This window comes from Sinohyriopsis cumingii, chromosome 10 (genome assembly GCF_028554795.1).
Source record: "Sinohyriopsis cumingii isolate HCF-2022 chromosome 10, ASM2855479v2, whole genome shotgun sequence".
Lineage (NCBI taxonomy): Eukaryota > Metazoa > Mollusca > Bivalvia > Unionida > Unionidae > Sinohyriopsis > Sinohyriopsis cumingii.
The window spans coordinates 24,078,844-24,101,377 of NC_142970.1; the positions used below are offsets into that span (position 1 = coordinate 24,078,844).

Consider the following 22,534-nt stretch of genomic DNA (forward strand, 5'->3'; position numbering starts at 1 on the left):
TGATTCGTGCCTTGTATGGCATCAGTCGAGAAAAAAATCCACAAACACGAGCTCGTGTCTTAGAAGCTAGTCTCAAAGAAGTCTTACGATGGTTCACGGTGACGGCACGTCAATTACTCCAAGGAATCATTCAGATTCCTCATCAAACCAAACGCTTTTTTGATCGAAACAAAGTCGCTTTGACCCAACTGGCCGATCCCCGCATCGACACTCAAACCAAAAAACAAATCATTTTGAAACCTGGAGGGGTCATCATTCGCTTTCTCTTAAGATGGGATCCTAATGCCCCCAAACTTCTCCCCAAGAAAAAAGTCAAACGAAGCCCCAAGAAGAAGAAAAAGACCAGGTCCCCAAGGAGAACTTCTCCAGTGGCGGGACCCTCCTCTTACCAGACACCACCCCGGAAAAAGAAAAGAAGCCCCCAGAAAAAGAAACAGAGAAAAAGTCCCCAGAAAAAGAAAAGTCCACAGAAGAAAACTAGTCGCAAGAGAGGCACTTCGGCCAGGACGCAACCTTACACTCGCAAACCACGACCTGCCACGGCGGTAACCGCATCTCCGGCAGCCTCACGTTCATCCACTTCCCCGTTGATGACACCAAGAACTGAAGAGTACTTGGAGACGTTGATCACACCAAGAACTTCTCCGTTGATGACCCCAAGAACTTCCCCAGTGGCAGGACCCTCCAATTTAGTGACAGTGGCTGCTGCTCACAAAGTACCTGCTCCCAAAATCAAAGTTCAAGAAAGATCGGGCATGTTACAATGTTTACTGGATTTGTCCAACAAGAACTGGCTCGATTTAGTCCGTTGCGTACCCCTGCACGACGTGTCATGCCTGTCCTCAAACTGATACGACGTAAAGACAATCAGTGGCGACGCGTTCCAGTATAAAAAAAGGTGTGTGACCAAGTAGGGTATCAGTGTTTTGGTGCTCCTGAAGATGTCACCCTCCAGAAAACATCCCTCTTCTAAACAACCACAAGGAAAGAAAAGAAAAGGAATGCCTCCTCGTTTAGTCAAACATGGGGACATGTTGTCTGTCCTGTCCAAAGCTTCTCCACCTCTACGAAAAAAACTCATTCAATCAGCCTCCAAAGAGGTCATCGATACCGTGTGCGAATGCTGTTTGAACGTCTTGAAAGGCACGATCCCTTTGTCCAAACACCAGAAACAATGCTTAAGCAAACATCGTCACGTTCTTCGTCAAATGGTTCAAAAGAAAATTCCCATTCGTCAAAAGAAGAAGATGTAGGTCCAACGTGGAGATGTCCCAGTTACAACACGAACTGCAGTCCTTGATGGATCGCCAAGATTTGTCCGAAACAGAAAAATCGCAAAAGTACGGTCAACTCTTGCAACGACTGCAACTCTTTCACCAGAAAGCTTTAGACGAAACAGATCTACCCACTCTGGAAGATTTTAAGACCTTGATGAAAAGTCCATCACCGTCATCACTAACACCACCATCACTATTACCATCCCCAGGGGTCACCAGAGATGCTACCCCACGAAGACCTGAGGAGGAAGAGATGCGAGAAGTGTTGGGTTAAAAAGATGATGTCCACTCCTCCTTCGACAGAAGTGGAAAAGAAAGAAGGGAAACCAGAAGTGAAAAAAGAAAAGAAGACCAAAGCCATTCCATTGCCACCTCCACCACCACTACCTTCGACTTCTACTCCCGTAGCCCATCGGACACGTAAATCCGTTTCTAAACCACCCTTTCGTCCCACCCAAAGTAGCATCACCGAAGAGTGGGTGACTTATTAACACACAAACAAACATAAAAAATGGAAAAAGTCTTAGCCAGCATTTACTACGATCCCTCCCATCCTGCAGGTTACGCAGGAGTTCAAAAATTGTATCGTGCTGCCAAAACTCGACTGAAAAGTCTCCGTTTACCTCAAGTGCAACGACGGTTACAAGAACAAGCTACCTACACTTTACACAAACCCATTCGACGCAAGTTTGCCAGAAGTCTCACCCGAGTAGAAGGCATCGATCATCAATGGCAAGCCGATTTAGCCGATGTCTCTCATTCGGCCAGCTACAATCGTGGCTACAAATATTTGTTTTGTGTCATCGACGTCTTTTCCAAATTTGCCTGGGTCGTGCCCTTGACTTCCAAATCGAGCAGCGAGTTAGTGCGAGCCCTGCAACGAGTGTTGAAACAAAGCGGTCGTCACCCTCTTCGATGGCAAACGGACAAAGGCACCGAATTTCTGAACCAAGCTTTCCAAAAAGAATTAAAGAAACGTGACATTCATTTTTTTACCACCGAGAATCCCGAAACCAAAGCCAGCATCGTGGAACGTTTTCAACGCACTTTGAAAGAACGCATATGGAAATATTTTACGCATCACCACACTCTGAAGTACATCGACATCTTACCGCACCTGGTGCAAGCGTACAACCAATCTTACCATCGAAGCATCGGACGTGCCCCGCAAGAAGTGACTCCCGAGAACGAAGTGTTGGTGTTTGAGCGCCTGTTTGGTAAATCCCCGACGAGGGCTGTCCCCATGAAAAGTGGAGAGTTGACCGTATGAGATTGGGTGCGCATTGGCAAAACCAAACGCACTTTCGACAAAGGTTACTTACCTAACTGGACGACCGAATTGTTTCGTGTCACTGGACGAGTGCACGGCCGTCATCCTGCCGTCTATAAATTGGAAGACATGAACGGAGAAGTGCTCAAAGGAACGTTTTATTTGCCCGAGTTACAACGTGTCACCAAAAAAGAAGACGACGTGTACGACATCGAAAGCATTCTCGAACGCAGAACCCGTAAAGTGGGCAAACGACGTGTCAGAGAAGCCAAAGTACGTTGGAAAGGATATCCACCCAGTTTTGATTCTTGAATCGACGCTTCGCAAGTCATCGACTATAAAAAGAAGTGACCATCATGCCCTTTCACACAGACGCAGCTACGTCGACCACTCCTTCACCTAGTTCTTCTGTGCAAGATTTACAAAAACAACCCTTGTGGGTGTGGTGTGGAGAACGTGTGCCTAAAACGCAAATCGTCTTTTTCTGCCAAATCTTCGTGGTGTATTGTGTCATCGGGGCAGCCATCGCCAATTTGAGTTTGCAACAAGGAGACAAACAATTGTGGACCATTTTATTGAGCAGTTGCATCGGTTACTTGCTTCCTAATTCCTCCCTGAAATTCACCTCGAACGGGAACCACGGGAACCTTGTGTCCAGTGCCAGTGCCAGTCACCACTCCAACCACAACCAGAACCCCATTTTGAGCGGAGACACGCCTCTGACGTCCAGTAACTCCTCGGATAGCCACAGAACTCTGGAATTATGAGTCACCAAAACCAATTTTACTTAACCTTACCCAGTGACAGTTCCATGGAGGTGTTTGCCCACAACACGTTGTGCTGTTACACGGCTAAATTACCTCAGGCCATCCCATTAGATCACGAAGCCCATTGGGAAGTGGCTTTGGTAGAAATGATTTATCCAACACAAATCAAAAACATCACTGAAACTCAAAACACTTTTTTGACGTCGAAATTCTGGACCCAACAGTGCAGCAAACCATGACGAACACTCCTCAACATAGATCATTTCTTGCGAAGGACCCATTACCCCGTAACAGCAGTGACCCTTCTCCTCCTTTTTACGTTTATCACTTTAAAATTAACTCAGGGCATTATTTTAGTGGTCAACATCTGGTGGAGGCCATCGCTGACAAATTCTATGCAACATTTGACAAAGTTCTGACAGGACTAAAAAAAACGTGTCACCATTGAGTACCACAAACTATCTCACCGTGTACTCATCAAATTTGAAAGTGAGGAAAAAAGTATACGTATTAAATTTTGCCCTGAATTGTATGACATTTTGGGTGGAGACCTCAATATGGTCACGGATAAAAAGACCAAAAAAATTCACATGGTAGACATTGACAACAACGGGCATTTTGCGAGGTATTTTCGTTTCCCGGTAGAACTGAACCAGGGACTCTATTTGATGTTTGTGTACTCCGATGTGGTGGAGTACAACGTGGTGGGACACACCTCCGTACCGTTACTGCGTGTCATTCCTTTCAAAGTAAATTCTGCCACGGTCACTGACGAGGAAGGTGGAAACACTTACCACGTCCACCGCGAATTTGTACATCCTCACTATTTGCCGGTCAGCAAGTCGTATTTGGACACGGTCAACATTGGTATAAAAGGAGATTTGGGACAAAATATTCCATTCACCAAAGGAAAAGTCACGGTGAAACTCCATTTTCGAAAACGGTTCTCTCACGACTCGTAAGTCATGTATCCAGTGTACCGAGGGATTGCTCGACAGCGAGGACACGGTTTAGGAGATATGTTGAAATTGGCCTTTCGTTCGGTGGCTCCGGTGTTCAAACCGATGGTGACACGCGGATTGCACGCCTTGAAAGATGCGGAACTGACACAAGGCAAAGAATTTCTCCAAAATGTCATCATCGACAAACAAAACCCCAAAGAAGCCTTCATGAGGGCAGGCAAAAATGTCTTGCTACAAACGGGTAAAGACCTTTTGGGCCGACGAGACACACCTATAAATGCCCTGCACACTACCGAGTCAGGCATTCAGCAAGGACAAGGCAGAAAGAGACGACGAAGAAAACACCCTTTCACCAGACTTCACACGTCTAAAGCTAGAAAGGCAAAGAAAAGAAGAACCGTTCGAGACTTAGACGTTTTCGATTATTGAGAAACAGCAACAAAAAAAAAATGATGCACCGAGAGTCTTGCGTCTGTTCCAAGTCGAAACTGGATCTGTTTGCCATGCCCCCCACCATGATGACCATGCAAGAATCCCAGTGGGTGGAATTTCACCCCGTCTCCTCACTGACAGATTCCGCTCCCATCGAGTTTGAAATCAAAGGACAGCCCGAAGATTACATCAATCTGAATAGCAGTTACTTGTACTTGAAAGTCAAAGTTCTAGATAAGGATGATGGTGGAGTAGAAGACACTGAGAATATAGCTCCCGTCAACAATTTCATGCATTCCTTGTTCAGCTCATTGGACTTGTACTTGAATAACAAACTGGTCAGTAGCAGCATGGATACTTACCCTTATCGTGCCTACCTGGAAAATCTCTTGACGTACGGAATAGATGCCAAGAATACTCATCTCAATGCTTGTGTGCTATGGGAACCTGACGATGCGACCAAGTTTGACATAATAGATAAAAGCAATGACAGCTTTGAGGAAAGACGAAAGAAAATCTTAAATAAGAAGAGTTTAGAACTGATGGATCGTTTGCATTTGGACATGTGGTTGCAAGAGAAATATTTGCTGAACGGTGTCAATGTTCGCTTGAGACTGAATCGTAGCAGTGCTGCTTTCCATTTGTTGGCTGATAGTACTGCCAAAAGCAAAATAGAGGACGTCAAACTCTACGTACGACGCGTGAAAGTGTTACCCAAAGTTGGAAACGACATTAGTCAGGCATTGAGCAGAACGACCGCCAAATATCCCATACGACGCGTGGAAGTGAAAACCTTCACCATTCCCATTGGACATCATTCCATGATCGAAGATCATCTGTTTCAAGGACAGTTACCCAAACGTTTAATCCTTGGTATGGTCCTGAATTCAGCCTTCAACGGAGCCTTCACTGAAAATCCTTTCCACTTTCAACACTTCGACGTGAAGAAAATCGAAGTCAGTCGCGATGGCAAGACCTTGTGTACCCGACCTTTCGAACCTGACTTTAGTGCCACGAAGATGAATTACTTGAGATCGTACTTGTCCCTGTACGAAGCCAACAGCCAGTTAGGAACCAACACCAGTCACGGTATTACGTACGAAGATTACGCAGGAGACTATGCTTTGCGGGCTTTCGATTTCACTCCAGACCAAGGCAGCGACGAGGGACATTTCCACCCTATAAAATCAGGCCAGATTCGTGTGGAAATTCAGTTTGCAGAACCACTGGACAAGACAGTGAACGTCATCCTGTATGCAGAATTAGATAATACGATAGAAATCAACAGTTTGAGAGAAGTCATTCTAGACTATTAGAAGCTATGGAAGACTGTTATCCCTCTTTACCTAGTGAAGAAACTTTAGACATGGAATGTGAGGAGACCGGGGAAGAAGAATCTCAAGACAAAGACGAAGAAGTTATCATGATGAAGTCAAGATCACCAGAACAAGAAGCCCATTTAGTCTCCTGTTTTGCCAAACACTTGGTCGATAAAATGACGGAATTGATCAAGAAAGATTGCTATTGATGTCAAAACGATCATCCCAGTCAAATTCAACACGATAAATGCCTGATGCTGAGTCAAGAAGAAAAATTGGACGAGTATCTGGACGAAGCTTGGAGTCTCATCTCGGATAAAGTCGTGTTGCACCAGTGGTATAAAGACTTGCTTGAACATTCTTGTCCACCATTAACCACTCAAGAGATCCATCGTAACGAAGCTCTCCTGAATCAAAGTGAGGAGACGAAACGAAGAAACTGTTATTTGTCAGACATTTTCAAGCAAAAAGTTAGGATCGAATTGATGACTTATTATTACCTGTGAAGAAGAAAAAAAACAAACAAACATGGATACCTGGGAACTTTATTACCTTTTGAACCACAGTTCGTATACGGCTTCTTGGTATTCTGTCGTCTGTGCTAAAGATGAACTCCCTCATCGCAAACCTCAAGACCATCTAGCTTATGTGATCAACACGGACGACAGTCATCTCCCAGGAACCCACTGGGTAGCCGTCTACTTTCCTCAAGAAGGATGTGTGGAATATTTCGATTCGTACGGATTGCCCCCTTTGGAAGACGATATCATTAACTTTATGAGAAGAAATGCTCAGACCACCCGATTCAATAATGTGAAATTACAAGGCACAGATTCCTTGGTGTGTGGACAGTACTGTGTGTATTTTCTGCATCATCGCAGCCTGGGCTATTCCTTAGAACATTTAGTGACTCATTTTGATCCTCGTTCTTCTTCTAGAAATGATGTGAAAGTAGATCGATGGTTTTGTGACCATTATGCTTATCTTTTGTCTCAAGATAGGAAACGTAGTGTCCATCAATGGCCTAATGACTTCCAACAGTGGAAATCACAATTTCATTCACAACGTTGTCAGCCCTGTTTAAAGTAGAGTGTGAATTGAAAAAAAATGTTTGAGATTTGAAAAAAATGTTTGATGTTATATTGTTGGATTATTGTTAAAAATGTTAGAGTTGTTGGTTAGTGTTAAGTAATTTGGAATAAAAAATGTTGTGTTTTGAAAAAAAATGCCTTTGTCTTTTGTTTGGCTATAAGAATGTTGATTCATGCTCTTTGACTTCTTACTATCCCTCTCATGACACTCATTGAACGTTGCGGCTCGAAAACCGTGGAAGGATGTTTTCCTTCACGTCCGCGCTTTGACTTTAAGAACCGGGGTAGTTTCCAGTCTAACCATCCATTGTCGACTCATCCTCCTACGAAGATGTGCTCCAAACTAGCTAAGCTAAACGAAGCCTACGTGAATTTGCATAGGGTCAGACACAGTCTGATACCGAAGCCAGAAGAGATAGAGAATGTGAGAATGTTAAATGTCACTGAAGACCTGATAGAAGAGCTTTTCAGAGAAGAAGTGAACAGGGAGAAAGAAGAATGGACAGAGAAGTACAGACTTCAGAGACAGCAGCAACAGCAACAACAACAGCAGCAGCAGCAACCTGAACCTGACAAAGGCTTTGTCGATTGTCGTATCGACACCAAAGAGTTCTTCTTCTCTTTCCGAAGAAGCAGACCTATCGTCAGAAAGTCTATCCTCAGAGGACGTCGCATTCTTAGAAACTAAAAGATTGCCATAGCAAACAAAAAAAGCCCTTTTCAGGGCTACCCAATACTCTAGAAAAGAAATAACAATCGATTTGCCAATGTGTGTAGGTAGAGTAGTGTGAATATAAACACTGACTCTTTTTTATAGTGTGGGTGTATGTGTTTGTGTATAGGATTGTGTGTTTGTAAGTGCTCACGTACGTTGGTGTGGATAGTAGATTAAGATCATGTTTTTGCTGTTTGAGGTGTGGGGAGAGTAGATTTGGGGTTTGATTGGATTGCTTTGCGTATGTGAATAGTATATTATTTGTTTAATAAATTTTTTTAGAATAGTGATGGGCAGTATAAAAAAGTGATGGGCAGTATAAAAAAAATGAGCGAGTGTTTCTTTTAGGTCCCCGCGTTTGTTAGGTTATGATCTAGGTAAGATCAATTTTGTTTTAAGGGGATGTTTTCCATCACGTCCGCGCTTTCATTATAAATTGAAACTCGCTGGGCAGTCTAGCTACCCTTGTTGATTGATCAAGAGAATGAACACCAGACTAGCAAAACTGCTTGAACTTCATGTACACCTGGAATATGCCAGGCGTATAGTGAATGAGCTGGCTGCCGAGGCCCTAGTAGAAGAGGGAAGGATGAAAGAGGAAGAGAGAAGAAACAAGGAAGAGTTGGAGAGAAGAAACAAAGAAGAGGAGGATAGAAGAAACAAAGAAGAGGAGAGAGAAAATTTCAGAATCTCAGAGACAGAAAATTGGGATTCTGAAGCCAGTTATCCCGCCTCTGCTCTCCCCCTAAAAAGAGTGAAAAGAGACTGGGGAAGAAGATGTGTGTGTAGTGCCAGGCATGGAAGGTGCCATCATTAACCAGGTGTCATTAAGTTAAAAAAAAAAACAGCCCTTTTCAGGGCTATCCAATACTCTAGAAAAGAAATAACAATCCATTTGCCAATGTGTGTGTAAGCGCTCACGTACGTTTGTGTGAATAGTAGATTATGGGTTTGTTTATTGTTTCTTAGCGTATGTGGAGAGTATAGTTTGGGTTTTGTAACCGCTCACGTACGATTGTGTGGATAGTAGATTATGGATTTCGTTTTAATGATTTGCGTGTTTAAATAGTAGATTTGGGGTTTGTTTATTGCTGGTTAACGTATGTGGATAGTAGATCATATGAAATGAGAAAAGTAGGGGATGTTTTCCTTCACGTCCGCGCGTTGTTTGGTCATGATCTAGGTAAGATCAATTGTGTTTTAGGGGGATGTTTTCCATCACGTCCGCGCTTTCACTATAAGAACCCACAAAGTTTAATGTTGGAACCATTCTAAGGAATAACTGAGACAAAATGACTCAAGTATCAGTTATATTTAATCTATTGAGAGACATCTATTTTTGGATAATGGATGTAGAATATGTTGTAGGAAGAAAAGAAGAGGAATGGAGGCATGGAGATATGAAAGACTTGGTAACCAGTCAAGTTCAAGGCCTAAAGACAGCAAGAGATGTCATAGCAGGGATGATAGAAGAAGAAGTCAATAAGTCAAGAGGCTTCATTAACCCACCTTACTTCAGAGTGGGAAGTTTGAAGGAAGCACTGGATCATGTCATCCAAGTCCGGTGCTTCCTAGAAAAGATATTGTACTGGACAGAGTGGAGGAATGTAAAATGGGGGTTGGACAAGGTGAAGAAAAGTGAAGATCTGATGAGAAAAGTAATGGAGGAAGAAGTAGAGAAGATTAAAGAGAGATGGAGGGAAGAAAGAAAAGATGAGGAAAACAAAAAGAAAAAGGAAGAGTTTGAGAGGCTTAACAACAATTGGATGAAGATACAGACGAAGTTTAGAGAGTTGGGCCATCCTGACTGGTTACCGGAGTCAGATATAAAGAAGAAGAAAGGATTATTAGAAAAGATAAGGGGATGGATGAAGAAGTGGAGGAAATAAAAGAAGAAGAAGAAGAAGAAGAAGAAACCCAAAGGCCCTTTTCAGGGTCACTCATAGGTCTCGAAAAGAGATTGACTTTCCATTGCCTACCCCATTTTTTTTTTTAAATAAATAGAGTGACCCAAGACTTTTTTTAACCATTGTTCATATCCCCTTGTCGCTAAACAGTCCCACCCTATTTATTCCCATATTCCCATGTGCAATTCCCCTTGTCGCTAAACAGTCCCACGATTTTTCGTCCATGTTAAATTTATATAGTCGCTAAACAGTCCCAGGCTGGTTAATGTTAAGTCGCTAAACCGTCCCGGGGGGTGGGGTGGTGGTGGTCTGTAATGCTAATTCCCATTGTCGCTGAATCGTCCCCTATTACTACTAGTGATGTTTCGGACTATACTGGCGCGAGCTACTCTGCATAAACATTATCGTTATCAAAGTATATTGACCCTGACGGTGCAGAACATACATACTTATTAAGCCATGCACACAGACACACCAACATGGAGCCGTACGCTTTAAAAAAATCTAATTTTTTCACCCACTCCCTTCCACGACACCTTAGTGTGGGAGAGAAAAAATAAATGACAGAATGAATTAAACATGTCCCTATCATGCGATTTACATAAATTATTATATAATAACAAGCAAATGTGCATTTATATTGATGAATTATGTGTAAAACTCTTGCATTACTGATTTTTATTGTCACCAGACATGGAAGAACACTGACAAAGTGGTATCATTAAGCTTCCTGTACAAGCTGAACAGACAATTAAGACGTTAGAGATCAGCTGATTGAAAAATAACTTTACTGTCAGCGCTGTAATGCTTACGTTTTAGCACATTTAGGTGAGTTTTAGCACATGGGCTCTTATCGTTGCCTTCAATGTACCTGTCATACATGTATTATATAATAACTACAAGGGAGGGCACTTCTTTCATTTCTCGCCCGACCTATTTAAGTATGAATGCTGATAGCTCAAGCTACATTGCGTGTAGCGTAATAAATTTGGCACCGATGTTTAGCTCAGGCATTCAACTTTGTATGCGTATCCTATCCGAAGCTTTTCTTACTATCACACATTTAAGGAATGCCAGACCATTTTTTCATGTTAGGTTACTGCTCGACATGGATATGATCGCGACCGCTTAATATGCAAGTCAAATCGCGCTGAATGGAATACCGTCCTCTCACTGGTTAAAAGAAAATGACGTCCTGCATTTATTCATAACTTATTTTTAGTTGGCCAGTGAGAAGGCAGGATTCTATTGATCACGTTGTTCTTGCATATTAGGCGGTCGTGAGCATGGCCATGCATTAAAACATTTGAGTAAAACCTTGCAAAATCACACTATGATGCATGCTTTGACAATTTAGAAAACAATTTAAGTGCGAAGCATGCGATAAAATATTTAGTCACCGTTGAACTGTGAAATATCACATGTGGATACATACTGGGTAAAAAACCCGTATAAATGTGAAGTAAATGATAAAAGATTTTGTGACAGTGAAACCTTGAAAAATGTTATGAGGATACATACTGGAGAAAGCCATTTAAATGTAAAGTATGTGCTGACATTTAGAAAGTCACATGGGGGTACATACTCTGGAACAAGAAAGCGTTTAATGTGAAGTTTGCATTGGAATGTCACCATTCATATGCACCTTGAATGTTTTTGGATTTTGAAATCCATTTTAATGTCCTTGCATTTTGACCCAAATTGTAACCGTATCTTTGAATATACTAGAATTTTGTTAAAATGGGAACAACAATTGGCATTTATATCCTGTTGCTGACAGCTAGTGAACGTGTCATCTACTAATTTTCGTGCGAGTGGCTTCCCTTTTTTAGCATATCGCGTAACAGTGTGGGCAAGTTGTTTCCCTTAAAAAGCATCCAGTGGAACATATGCATTCCTGGTGCACCGTTTTTAAGTTCATGAATGCTATACGACATGATTAATAAAACGGCTGCTTATAGAAGGTAAAGAAGTAAAACAACATGACTGATATATCGTGAGCTGTTACTATGAACGGGGTTTATGTTGCTTCAGCGAAGCGTGGCTTGAATGGAAGAAATATAGAGACTGGCTTCGACAAGTGAGAAGAAAAACAAATAAATAGAAAAACATAAGTACATTTCTTTCATGCAATAAACGCTTTTGATATTTTGGAAATGGAGAGTCAGCATTGATCAGTCATGCAAGCAGAATTAAAAATTCGGCATTAATAAACTCAAGTTGGCCAGCTGATCCAATGACAGACTCTTTTATGTTACAGGAAAGCTAAGTACTGCCACTGTTCCAACAAGAAAATCTAAAGCTCGCACTGGCGCAAATTTGACCAATTTGAGACTTTTCCCTGAAAATGCATCAGATGTTCTTAAAGTTGAAATTTTGATGACATTAAAACTTGTCACAAGCCATTTCAGTTGGCATTCCTGTACAGACATTTATGAAATTTTCATGTTTATGCCATTGCTTAGCAGTGTGTTTGTGGAGAACAGAAATCTACATATCTTGCCACCTTTGGTATAGCGCATTGTTCTCTTTTAGAGCAGAAAATCAAAAGGAAACATTCATGCAGTTGCTTGATGAAAGCTAGAAAAGTCATTTTCAGGAAAAACAAATCGATATTCACATCAGAGTATAGAGTGATAGTTATCTTTTTATTACACCTTAAAATGTCCTTGGTCATACAGCAGCAGATGATATTTACAGACAGCTGAGCGATTTATTTGCAAAGTTTGGCTACAAACATCCACTGCTGCTTTCTATGGTTGGCCCAGTGTTTAACACTAAGTTTCTGAAAGTTCTTACAAAAGAAATGGAGCTGCAGACTAGTCGGAAAATTGTGAATGTTGGAACTTGTGGACTTCATACACTGCACAACGTCTTTCTAACAGGCTGCATTTCAGATGTATGAGATGTGGAGAATCGTGAGTGTCTAATTTGTATTCCATAACGCTACAGCAAGAAGACAAGATTTTCGAGACGAGACTGGCTATGCTCTCTACCCTTTGAAGTTATGCAAGCATAGGTTAGTATTAACTTAACATTACCGTGTCATTGATACCATAATTTCGTGTAAAATCAAGCCTGCGATTTAATTTTGTAGATTAATACATGCTGTTGAAGCAAGGAACAGAATGTAGCAATTTACATTTAACTTTTCCAAAACAAGAGCCAAGAACCAATTAATCTTACTGGCATGGTCCTACTGTTATGGATGTACTTTTTGAGGCTGCATATGGCATGTGTGTTACTGATCAATGTTGCATGCAGAGAGACCCGTATTACTGATTGTAACTATACTGTATCAACAGACGTTCCATATTGATCTTCTCTGCAGCAATGTCCAAACAGTGAGGTATAGTCTTTAGCATTAATAATTTTGTACTGGCAAAGAAATATAGAGCTGAGTTGTGACTATTTTGTATTGAAGAAGAAATGCTGTGGTGATTATATACAAATATCAAACAATAGTCAGGCAGTTGGCTCTCAGGGTATTTTGACGTACTCACGTCCGTTTAATTTTTCGCGCAAGCTCAATGTTATTTAGAGTATTACTTCCTGTTTCGGGACTTCTGCATTCCTTAAATTGAGACCCTTGAGTTGGTTGCAATATTATAATGTACTGGTAATAAATAGAAAGTCGTCTGATAACAGACGAAATCCACACCGTAGAAATAATCGCTTCTTACACTAGCTACTTCTATGTGGGAAACTATTCACCTAAGTAAATAGACAACATAAAATCTGAGTGAGACAAATAGAGATTTTATTGTAGTCTTCAAATGTCTATAAATGAATAATTATAGTAAAATGTACATATTCTCTTTCTAGTCAATGAATAAATTAAAATAAATAATAAATGTAACCAAATGTATGCTTAATGATAACCAACAAATAGTATTAAATATTGATCGAAATAGAATTTACTATTGTTTCGTATATCTGATTTAATATATATTAATTTTAATTTAATTGTCTGTTTTTTAAATTATTACATGCTGCTGTAAAGCTGTCCAGTATAGAGTTCAGATATATATATATATATATATATATATATATATATATATATATATATATATATATATATATATATATTCAAGACGTAAACAACGTGAATGGCTAATAATAGTTGAAACTTTCCATTTAAAGTTGACCTAGGTTCTGACCTGATTCGGAATTGGTAAACACTTTTTAAAATTTCTTTCCTGGAATGAAAAATCATTGGTCGTACTCAAGGCCATACTGGGTGTACGTGATTTTTTAACAAGTAAATAATTTCGATGAGGTTCTAGAATATGATAACGTGACCCTCAGACGGGGATCTGTTTTATGCAGTAGCTATGGTTTAATACAGATGCTGTGGTAAGAATTTCTCAGTTTTGGGCTTTTTACACTTGATGTTAAGTTGATCTGTTGTGATCAGTTTTCGAGTTATGTTAATTTTTCTTCAGATCATTTGAAGTTTTAAAGATTAATTCTTTTCTCTGAAAATATTTGATGTGCTCATACTAAATTCCTGAACAAAGAAAGTTTATCAAAATTTTATTCGGGTTTCCAACATCGGAGTGTCATTAATTGTATTTTTACAAAGAACTGTAGATAAGCACAGTACTGACTAAAGCATAAGTTTTCGTCTTCCATCTTGGATTTTCCATCAGGACTCAAAGTTGAATTCATTAGGACTTTTGCAATTTAATTCGTGGATTATTCTTGAATTATTTTTTAGATTTGATTCTTAAAACTGTAAGTTCTTTTTCCATTTTTACAATATTTTTCCAGGGAAATAAATTATTTGTTAAATTTTACAAACCTTGTTGTATTCACTTTTTCTGTGTTACTGTTTATTAGAGCCCAAACACGTAGCATTATTACGATTTAAGAATATGCAATTGGGTAACATTAAAATCACAATAACAAACGGAAACAAATAAATAGAATTAACAAAAAAAAAAAAAAAAAAAAAGACGGACTACCATTTCTGTTACGATAAAAATATAAATTCATACAAATGTACTGAAATAGCGTTATGGAGGCCCTATATCCCTATGTAAAAGTACTCTATGCCATTTCTTTGGCCTTTATTATTTTAGTACCGAAATTTATTATATATTTATATTGCAGAAATTAATGTATATTTTCTCATTTGATTACCTTCAATTAATTTCTATTTAGAAAATGATGACATTTCCTAACTCTGTTGGAAGCCGATTATGTATTGCATTTGCATACAAACCCCGTGCCGGTTGAAGGAAAACTGGTGTGCACGACACCGATAGGGTCTATTTATATCCTTCGGTTGTACTACCCAGAGTAACACTCCGCAAAAACAGTACATTATTTATTTAAGAAACAATAACTATTAGATATCGGTAAAATACTGAGATTCAAGACAAATATTGAAAGCTGATTATATTATTACACTCTTAATTGCAGATGTATGACCAAACACTAAAATCATTGAGTCAGCCACATGAACAGTACAGGACACATTGACCTCCAAACGAATTGGGGGTGCGGGAAAATTAGGACATGCACTTTCTGGATGCATTATCCTTGCATGAGATGGTAAAGTGCATTATTTTATTGTTGACCGTAACTTATCCTACATAAAAGCTAGTTATATCAACGGTTTATTGGTGTTCAATAATGGTTGTATAAATCGCATAGTGAAAATATGAGGTGCCTCCAATAATTCAGTTGCTTCCAATGCAAAGATGGCGGACATTGTAGTTGTTGGTGTTGTAGGGTTAAACGCCATTTTTCAGCGCAAGGCAGACCATACATGGCGGTCAGAATAACTTGTGGAGGAAAAACCTGGAAAATCCCCGGAAACACCACTGACCCAAGAAAACCTAATGGTATGCTTTCTCTCGTACCCACGTTGGCCGAGTCTGACACTCGAACCCACGCTGACAGAGGCGAGATAGCAGTGATACGGAACGGTATGCGCTTTAGACCACTCGACCACTCGGAGCCCCGCGAACATCGTAAAATACAGAGAACATTGTAAATAATATCAATCATACAGATCATTTGTTTTGTAATTCTTTTACTTATTTCTTCTACTTTTTCTTCTTCTTCATCATCATCACCATCATCATCATCATCAGCAGCAGCAGCATCTTATTCTTCTTCTACAAAGTACTTTACTTTGTATTTCCTTACATTCAAATATTGATTACATTAATTTTAGGTCATTTGTCCTTGGATGATTTTGCCATTTTGCTGACACAGATATATTAAATGTAAACAGAATTATAATTAAAGACGATGCAGACTATGCTCACAAGTGACACACTAAAATTCCAACTAGGTTCGGAGCTTGAAAACTGAGTCTTCCAGAACTCAGGACGAACATGGCCGATATTAAAAATAAGCCATTATCATTATCATATAACCTTGTATCGAAACATGGAATGTGGGACCCATTAGACAAGAATTATTATTGTTATTATTATTATTATTATTGTTGTTGTTATTATTATTATTATTATTGTACAAATCACATTACTCTGCATCTCTTTATCTTGAAATACTGATTGCATTAATTTTATTTTAAGCCATTGTCTTGAAACATTTTTATTTTCCCCTCTTGGCACCCTGCGATTCGGACTAGGAACTGTGCTTGAAAATGGACTCTTCCAAAACATGGCGGATATTACCAATAAACAATCGCGATTATCATATAAACTTGTATCAAAACAGACAAGAAATATTATTATTATTAGTATTATTATTATTATTAATGGTGGTTGTAGTAGTAGTTTTATTGTTGTTGTTGTTGTTGTTATTATTATTATTATTATTATTATTTATTATTATTATCATTATTATACAAAGCACATTACTCTATATCTCATTATATTGTAATACTGATTACATTAATGTTAGGCCATTGTCTAGACATTTTTTTGCCTCTTGGCACACTACGATTCCGTCCAGGATCGCTGCTCCTGTATCGAAAATGGACTCTTCCCAACATCATGGACATGGCTGATTACTACAATGAATTGTCTGGTAATGTTCGTACGAGTAAAATTTGAATGAGCACATTGAGTATATGCTAGTGAAAATTGGTGTTTGTTCTACATTGAAAACCACAAAAGCACAGAATGCTAGATACTAAAGAAAAAGCCGTTTAGGGCCTAAGTGTGAAGTGTGTGATAAATTATTTAATGAGAGTGGAAGTTTAAAACGGCATGCGAAGAAGCACATTGGAGAAAAACCATGTTAAGTACGAACTGTTTGATAGAATATTTAATCTGAATGGAGATTTGAACTGAGGATACATACAGGAAAAAACATTTAAGTGTGTCGCTGGTGACGTTGAACAGGAGTGAGATTTGAAACTGCGGATGCAAAAACATACTGTGAAAAACTACTTAAGTGTGGTGTCTTATGAAGTTACGTGATGAAAGGTTTAGTCAGAGTGGAAATTTAAAGGTGGTACATACTGGAGGAAAACCATATAATTTTGAAGTGTGCTATACACAATTTAGTGATAGCAGACATTTAAAAAGGCACATGATGATGCATATTGGTGAAAAAACATGCAAATGTGAAATAAAATCTTTAATGAGAATAAAGATGTGAAAATGCGTGCTGGAGAAAAACCATAAACGTGTGGAATGTGTGATAAAATGTTTAGTCAGAGTGAACCTTTAAAACAGCATATGAGGATACATAATGGTGAAAGACCATATAAGTGTGAAATATGTGATAAAATGTTTGATCAGAGTGGACATTTAAAACAGCACATGAGGATTCATACTGGAGAAAAACCATTCAAGTGTGAAGTGTGTGATAAAATGTTTAATCATAGTGGACATTTAAAACAACACATGACGGTACATACTGGTGAAAAACCATTCAGGTGTGAAGTGTGTGATAAAATGTTTAATCAGAGTAGAGATTTAAAGCAACACATGGGGATTCATACTGGAGAAAAACCATTCAAGTGTGAAGTGTGTGATAAAATGTTTAATAAGAGTGGAAATTTAAAAATGCACACGAGGATTCATACTGGAGAAACACCATTCAAGTGTGAAGTGTGTGATAAAATGTTTAATTGTAGTGGAGATTTAAAGCAGCACATGAGGATTCATACTGGAGAAAAACCATTCAAGTGTGAAGTGTGTGATAAAATGTTTAATCAGAGTGGAGCTTTAAAAATGCACATGAGGATTCATACTGGAGTAAAACCATTCAAGTGTGAAGTGTGTGATAAAATGTTTAAGCAGTGTGGAACTTTAAAAATGCACATGATGATACATACTGGAGAGAAACCATTCAAGTGTGAAGTGTGTGATAAAATGTTTAATCAGAGGGGAGCTTTACAAATCCACATGAGGATTCATACTGGTGAAAAACCATTCAAGTGTGTAGTGTGTGATAAAATGTTTAATCAGAGTGGAGATTTAAAGCAGCACATGAGGATTCATACTGGAGAAAAACCATTCAAGTGTGAAGTGTGTGATAAAATGTTTAATCGTAGTGGATATTTAAAAGAGCATGTGAGGATACATACTGGAGAAAAACCATTCAAGTGTGAAGTGTGTGATAAAATGTTTAATCGTAGTGGAGATTTAAAGCAGCACATGAGGATTCATACTGGCGAAAAACCATTCAAGTGTGAAGTTTGTGAAAAAATGTTTAATCAGCGTGGACATTTAAAACAGCACATGCGGTTTCATACTGAAGAAAAAACGTTTAAATAAAATTGGTGACAACATGTTTGTTAACTTGATGAGAAAAAGAAAGATTATTTTGATACATTTTTTATCAAATTATTTTGAAATAAAAACAATCATTTCAAATTGAATTGGTTTGAATTTTATTCATCAATATCATTTACAATATAAATACATTCTAGTCTTTTCTTTGTTGACTTCACATGACTCAGTCAGACTTTGTGTGACTTTGTCAGGCTTTGTTAGGCCTAGTAGTTTTATAAGAACTTTAGATGAAGCACATGGATCACTCGCTCATTTCTTCCTGTTCATGATTCTGTTAGACAAAAACTTGAAGAATCTCAGATAAAATTTGCAAAAGGAAAAAAACAATTATTTAAACCCATCACATAAGCAACTGAAAAAGATGCAGCAGTTACTGAAAGTCTCCGCCCAACATTAGAACAGACTGCTAAATGTACTAAGAAAACAAAAAGACTTTTAAAAGAACTTCAGCCACAACAGTGGCTGCTCAGCCTCCTCCTGCAGAAGGTGGAGATGAAGAAAAAATAGAACCAAAGAAGATAAAAATAAAATAAGGAAGAAAAAGAGTTAATTTTAAGGAAAAATTTACTGAGAAAGGTATACGAGTAATACAGAAGATTGATGTAGGTGAATTAGGAACTTTTGCTGCCGGAACTTATGCTCACAGACATAGAAATTAAAACCTGAATATATCGATGGCAAAATTAGATTTTTTGTATACATCAGAATTGTAATCAAGTAGGTACAACTGATATTTTATATATGGCTTATGAAAATCAAATGCAACAATATCATGCAAGACAAGGAGAAAAACCAGCAAGAAAGACAAAGAAGAAAGAATGTCCTGTGGAAGAACCTCCTGAACAAGAACCTTCCTATCAACTTCCTCAACCGCAGCAACAAATAGAGTGAGAACAAAAAGAACCACAATCTCCCGGGTCACGAATTCCTTGGTCACAACAAAAAACACAACCTCTTCAGCAAGAGCCTAGTTCTTATAGAAACATATTTTATGAAAGAAGTCATATATTACTTAATAATTGAGCATCATCAGAAGATATTGCTGCTTTTTTTGGAAATAGAGGAAAATATTTGAATAAAGATTTTATTGAACAGATAGAACCTGAAAAATGGATTGCTACAGTATATGCCACCCATAAAAATTGAGATTCTTTAGATGCTACTAGACAGGATTTTATTGACTTTGAGCAAGAAGTAATGAGACATAGAGAGGGAAGACATAAAAGACTAGCCAAAGAAACAAATAAGACAGCTGAAGAATTTAAATAGCAATATAATGACCCTGGTGAAATTTACGAACCTGAGTCGGGTGCTACTGGAAGTGGTTTTTACTCAACAACACCAGGAGTAAGTGGTCTTATTGCTTGTCCTAACAATATTCTTTCTGACATAGATTAGAAATTTTTATTGGAGGAAAATGTGCTGGAAATAATTGGCCAGAAACAATTAATGAAATATCTGATATTTGTCAACGATTCTTTACAGGAGGCATCATGGATATCAGCGTTTATTGTTCTCTTATTGATGAAATTGATGATGACAATCACAGTGATTAAATAAATAAATAATAAATAAGATGATTATACACAATGCTCAACATGGACCGATCATGGTCAGGGTAGTATATTTGTGATTACCTAATTATAAAGCGATCTACAAAGATGGACTTGGTGATGTTGTTTAGAAGGATAGGTCCAAAAGCAATACCAATTGCAAAACAGTAATGACAGCTATTGACATTGTTCGTGAAAAAATTCCTAGTGCAGTTGTTAATGTTGCTAGTAAGGCATTCTCAGCAATCAAGGACAGACTAGCATGATTAATTTGACAAAAACCTCAGCCAGTACAATTACCCAGCACTGAAGTTATGCCTGCAAATGTCAGTAAAATAATACATCAAGCTGCAAATAAAAAACTTTGATAGCATAAAGTGGTCTTCATATTAGAAGATAACAATTATAATAAAATGTTCAAACGTGTATCCGATCCAGCATTTGATATGGATGCACCAGTTCTTAAAGATGAATCTATACATGATTATCAGTATTACTCTTATGACGCATGACAACAAAATCAACGTGGACAAGTTGAATTACAAGTTCAAGATACAAGCAGATATTTCTTACCTGCTGAAGCATTCATCGAAGTAGAAGGTGAAATTATAAAACATGATACTGAGTACGCAGCTGATGCCAGAGTTGGTTTTGTCAACAATGGTATCATGGCATTGTCTGACAGTTCCATGTATATCATCGATGGAAGAAATATTGAATCAATTCAGAAGGACGTTGACGTTGCCACGACGATGATAGGTCTAGGAAGATATTCAGATGATTATACAAAGATGGCACTGACTTTCCTGACAATGGAGAGCATAATATAAGATGACCAAGAAACGATACCGACACTGCTGACGCTGCAGTGTGGCCAGTGTCTCATGGTGTTTATCAAGTTTACAACTTAGGATTTTTATCAGGACGATCAATATTGAAAGGTGATCATAGAAGATTTTCATGTGCAGTTCCACTATCTCACATCTTTGGATTTTGCAGAAATGTTCGAAAAGTTATCTTCGGGGCTAGTGATACAGTTGCACTTGTAAGAAAGGTTACAGACGATGATGCAATTTTGCGACCTGCTGGTGATGCTGGTAAAGTATTACTAACAAAACTTTTGTTGTGGATGCCAGTAATGACTCCAACGATTGGTGAAGAACAAAAACTACTTTCATTTATGGATCAGGGTGGTATATCATTGTTGTCATGGTTGACAGTGACCACGGACAGTGTTCAGACTAATGTTAATAGCTTATTTACATGGCATATAGCATCACAGCAGGGTGTTTCTGTACCACGACAGATATTTGTTGCTTTTCAAGATTTTGCGCGAGTAAATTCACAAACATGTAGTCACATGATATTTGACAAACTTGGAGTTAGTGAATTTTCTTTATGGATAAACAGACATCAAGGACCAGCTGAGGATATATTATTAAATTTTTATTAAAATCATGAGCGCATGCATATCATTGATTAATAACGTTTATGGGACGCGATTAGAATATAGACACAGGGTTGCAAATATCACAGACATTACGATGCTGTATCCGATTTATTACTTTTCGCTGGAGCATCTTGATTTATCTTGACAATCTGTCGATGATACTCACTTTCGAGCTCAAGTAACACAGCCTCCTGTTGCTGTAGTTGGTCCACCAATTATTCCTGGTGCTTACAGAGCAATTCCAGCTATTCTTTCAGATAATGCAATGTTACTTGAAGGTGTTGGTGGACGAATGCGAGCTGTTGTTGCACCAGTATAAAACATGTAATTAAATCACTTTTATAAAAATGTCAAATAGTCACGTTAATGTCACTCTGACTTCCTGTCCTTGTGCCATACTTGCGCCGAAACGTGTAACCAAGACCACCCAGGAAGCACGCGCCTTGACGGGAACGTGGGTCAGCGTGGAATTGTTCAAAGCTCTGGACATGGGATACCAACTGTTAGAAGTGATACCCTGAAGGAAAATAAGCGATTATTAGGTGACAATTTGGAGGCTCGCCCTCCCTGCTGCTATGAATTAAAAATTTGTATGCCAAATAATGGTACACCAGGAATCCTATACAGCTAGACTAGCTAGAGAGCGACTAGAAGCAATCAAAAATTTTCTTCCTGTCAGAGATGATTTTAGAAAAAAATTGCAAGCGCGTCAAGAGGCACAGGTTAAATATGCAGCGGAAACGGAGCATTCATTTAAGGCCGTCACTGCGGTTACTGGAGCGATTTTAATTGCTATTAGGGGACCTAAAAAAGAACCGGGCGAAAAGGAAGAAAGTTTAATTCAGGTATTAAAACAGACTGTTGAAAAAAAAGCTACAGCTCAGCCTCAACCCAAAGAAACATCTGAAGCCGCTGTTGGTGAACCCTCCCCCTCCAAAAAAAAAGGAATTGATTTTAGGGAAAAATTCACTGAGGGGGCTATACAAGAAATTAAAAAATATAAATTGAAAACGAGAGAGGATAAGTCCAGGTTTGCTGAGTTTGCTTCTAAAAGTTATCATT

The 22,534-nt window shown here is 38.6% G+C and overlaps 1 protein-coding gene across 1 annotated transcript in view; it reads left to right on the forward strand.

Moving 5' to 3' along the window:
* The window catches only part of LOC149789729 (uncharacterized), a 70,912-nt gene that overhangs the window by 25,448 nt on the left and 22,930 nt on the right, over positions 1-22,534 (forward strand). The window contains exons 3-4 of the mRNA XM_089973108.1: positions 17,356-18,441; positions 21,022-21,119. Of these exons, the coding sequence (XP_089829234.1) occupies positions 17,356-18,441; positions 21,022-21,119 (1,184 nt within the window). The remainder of the gene's footprint in view (positions 1-17,355; positions 18,442-21,021; positions 21,120-22,534) is intronic.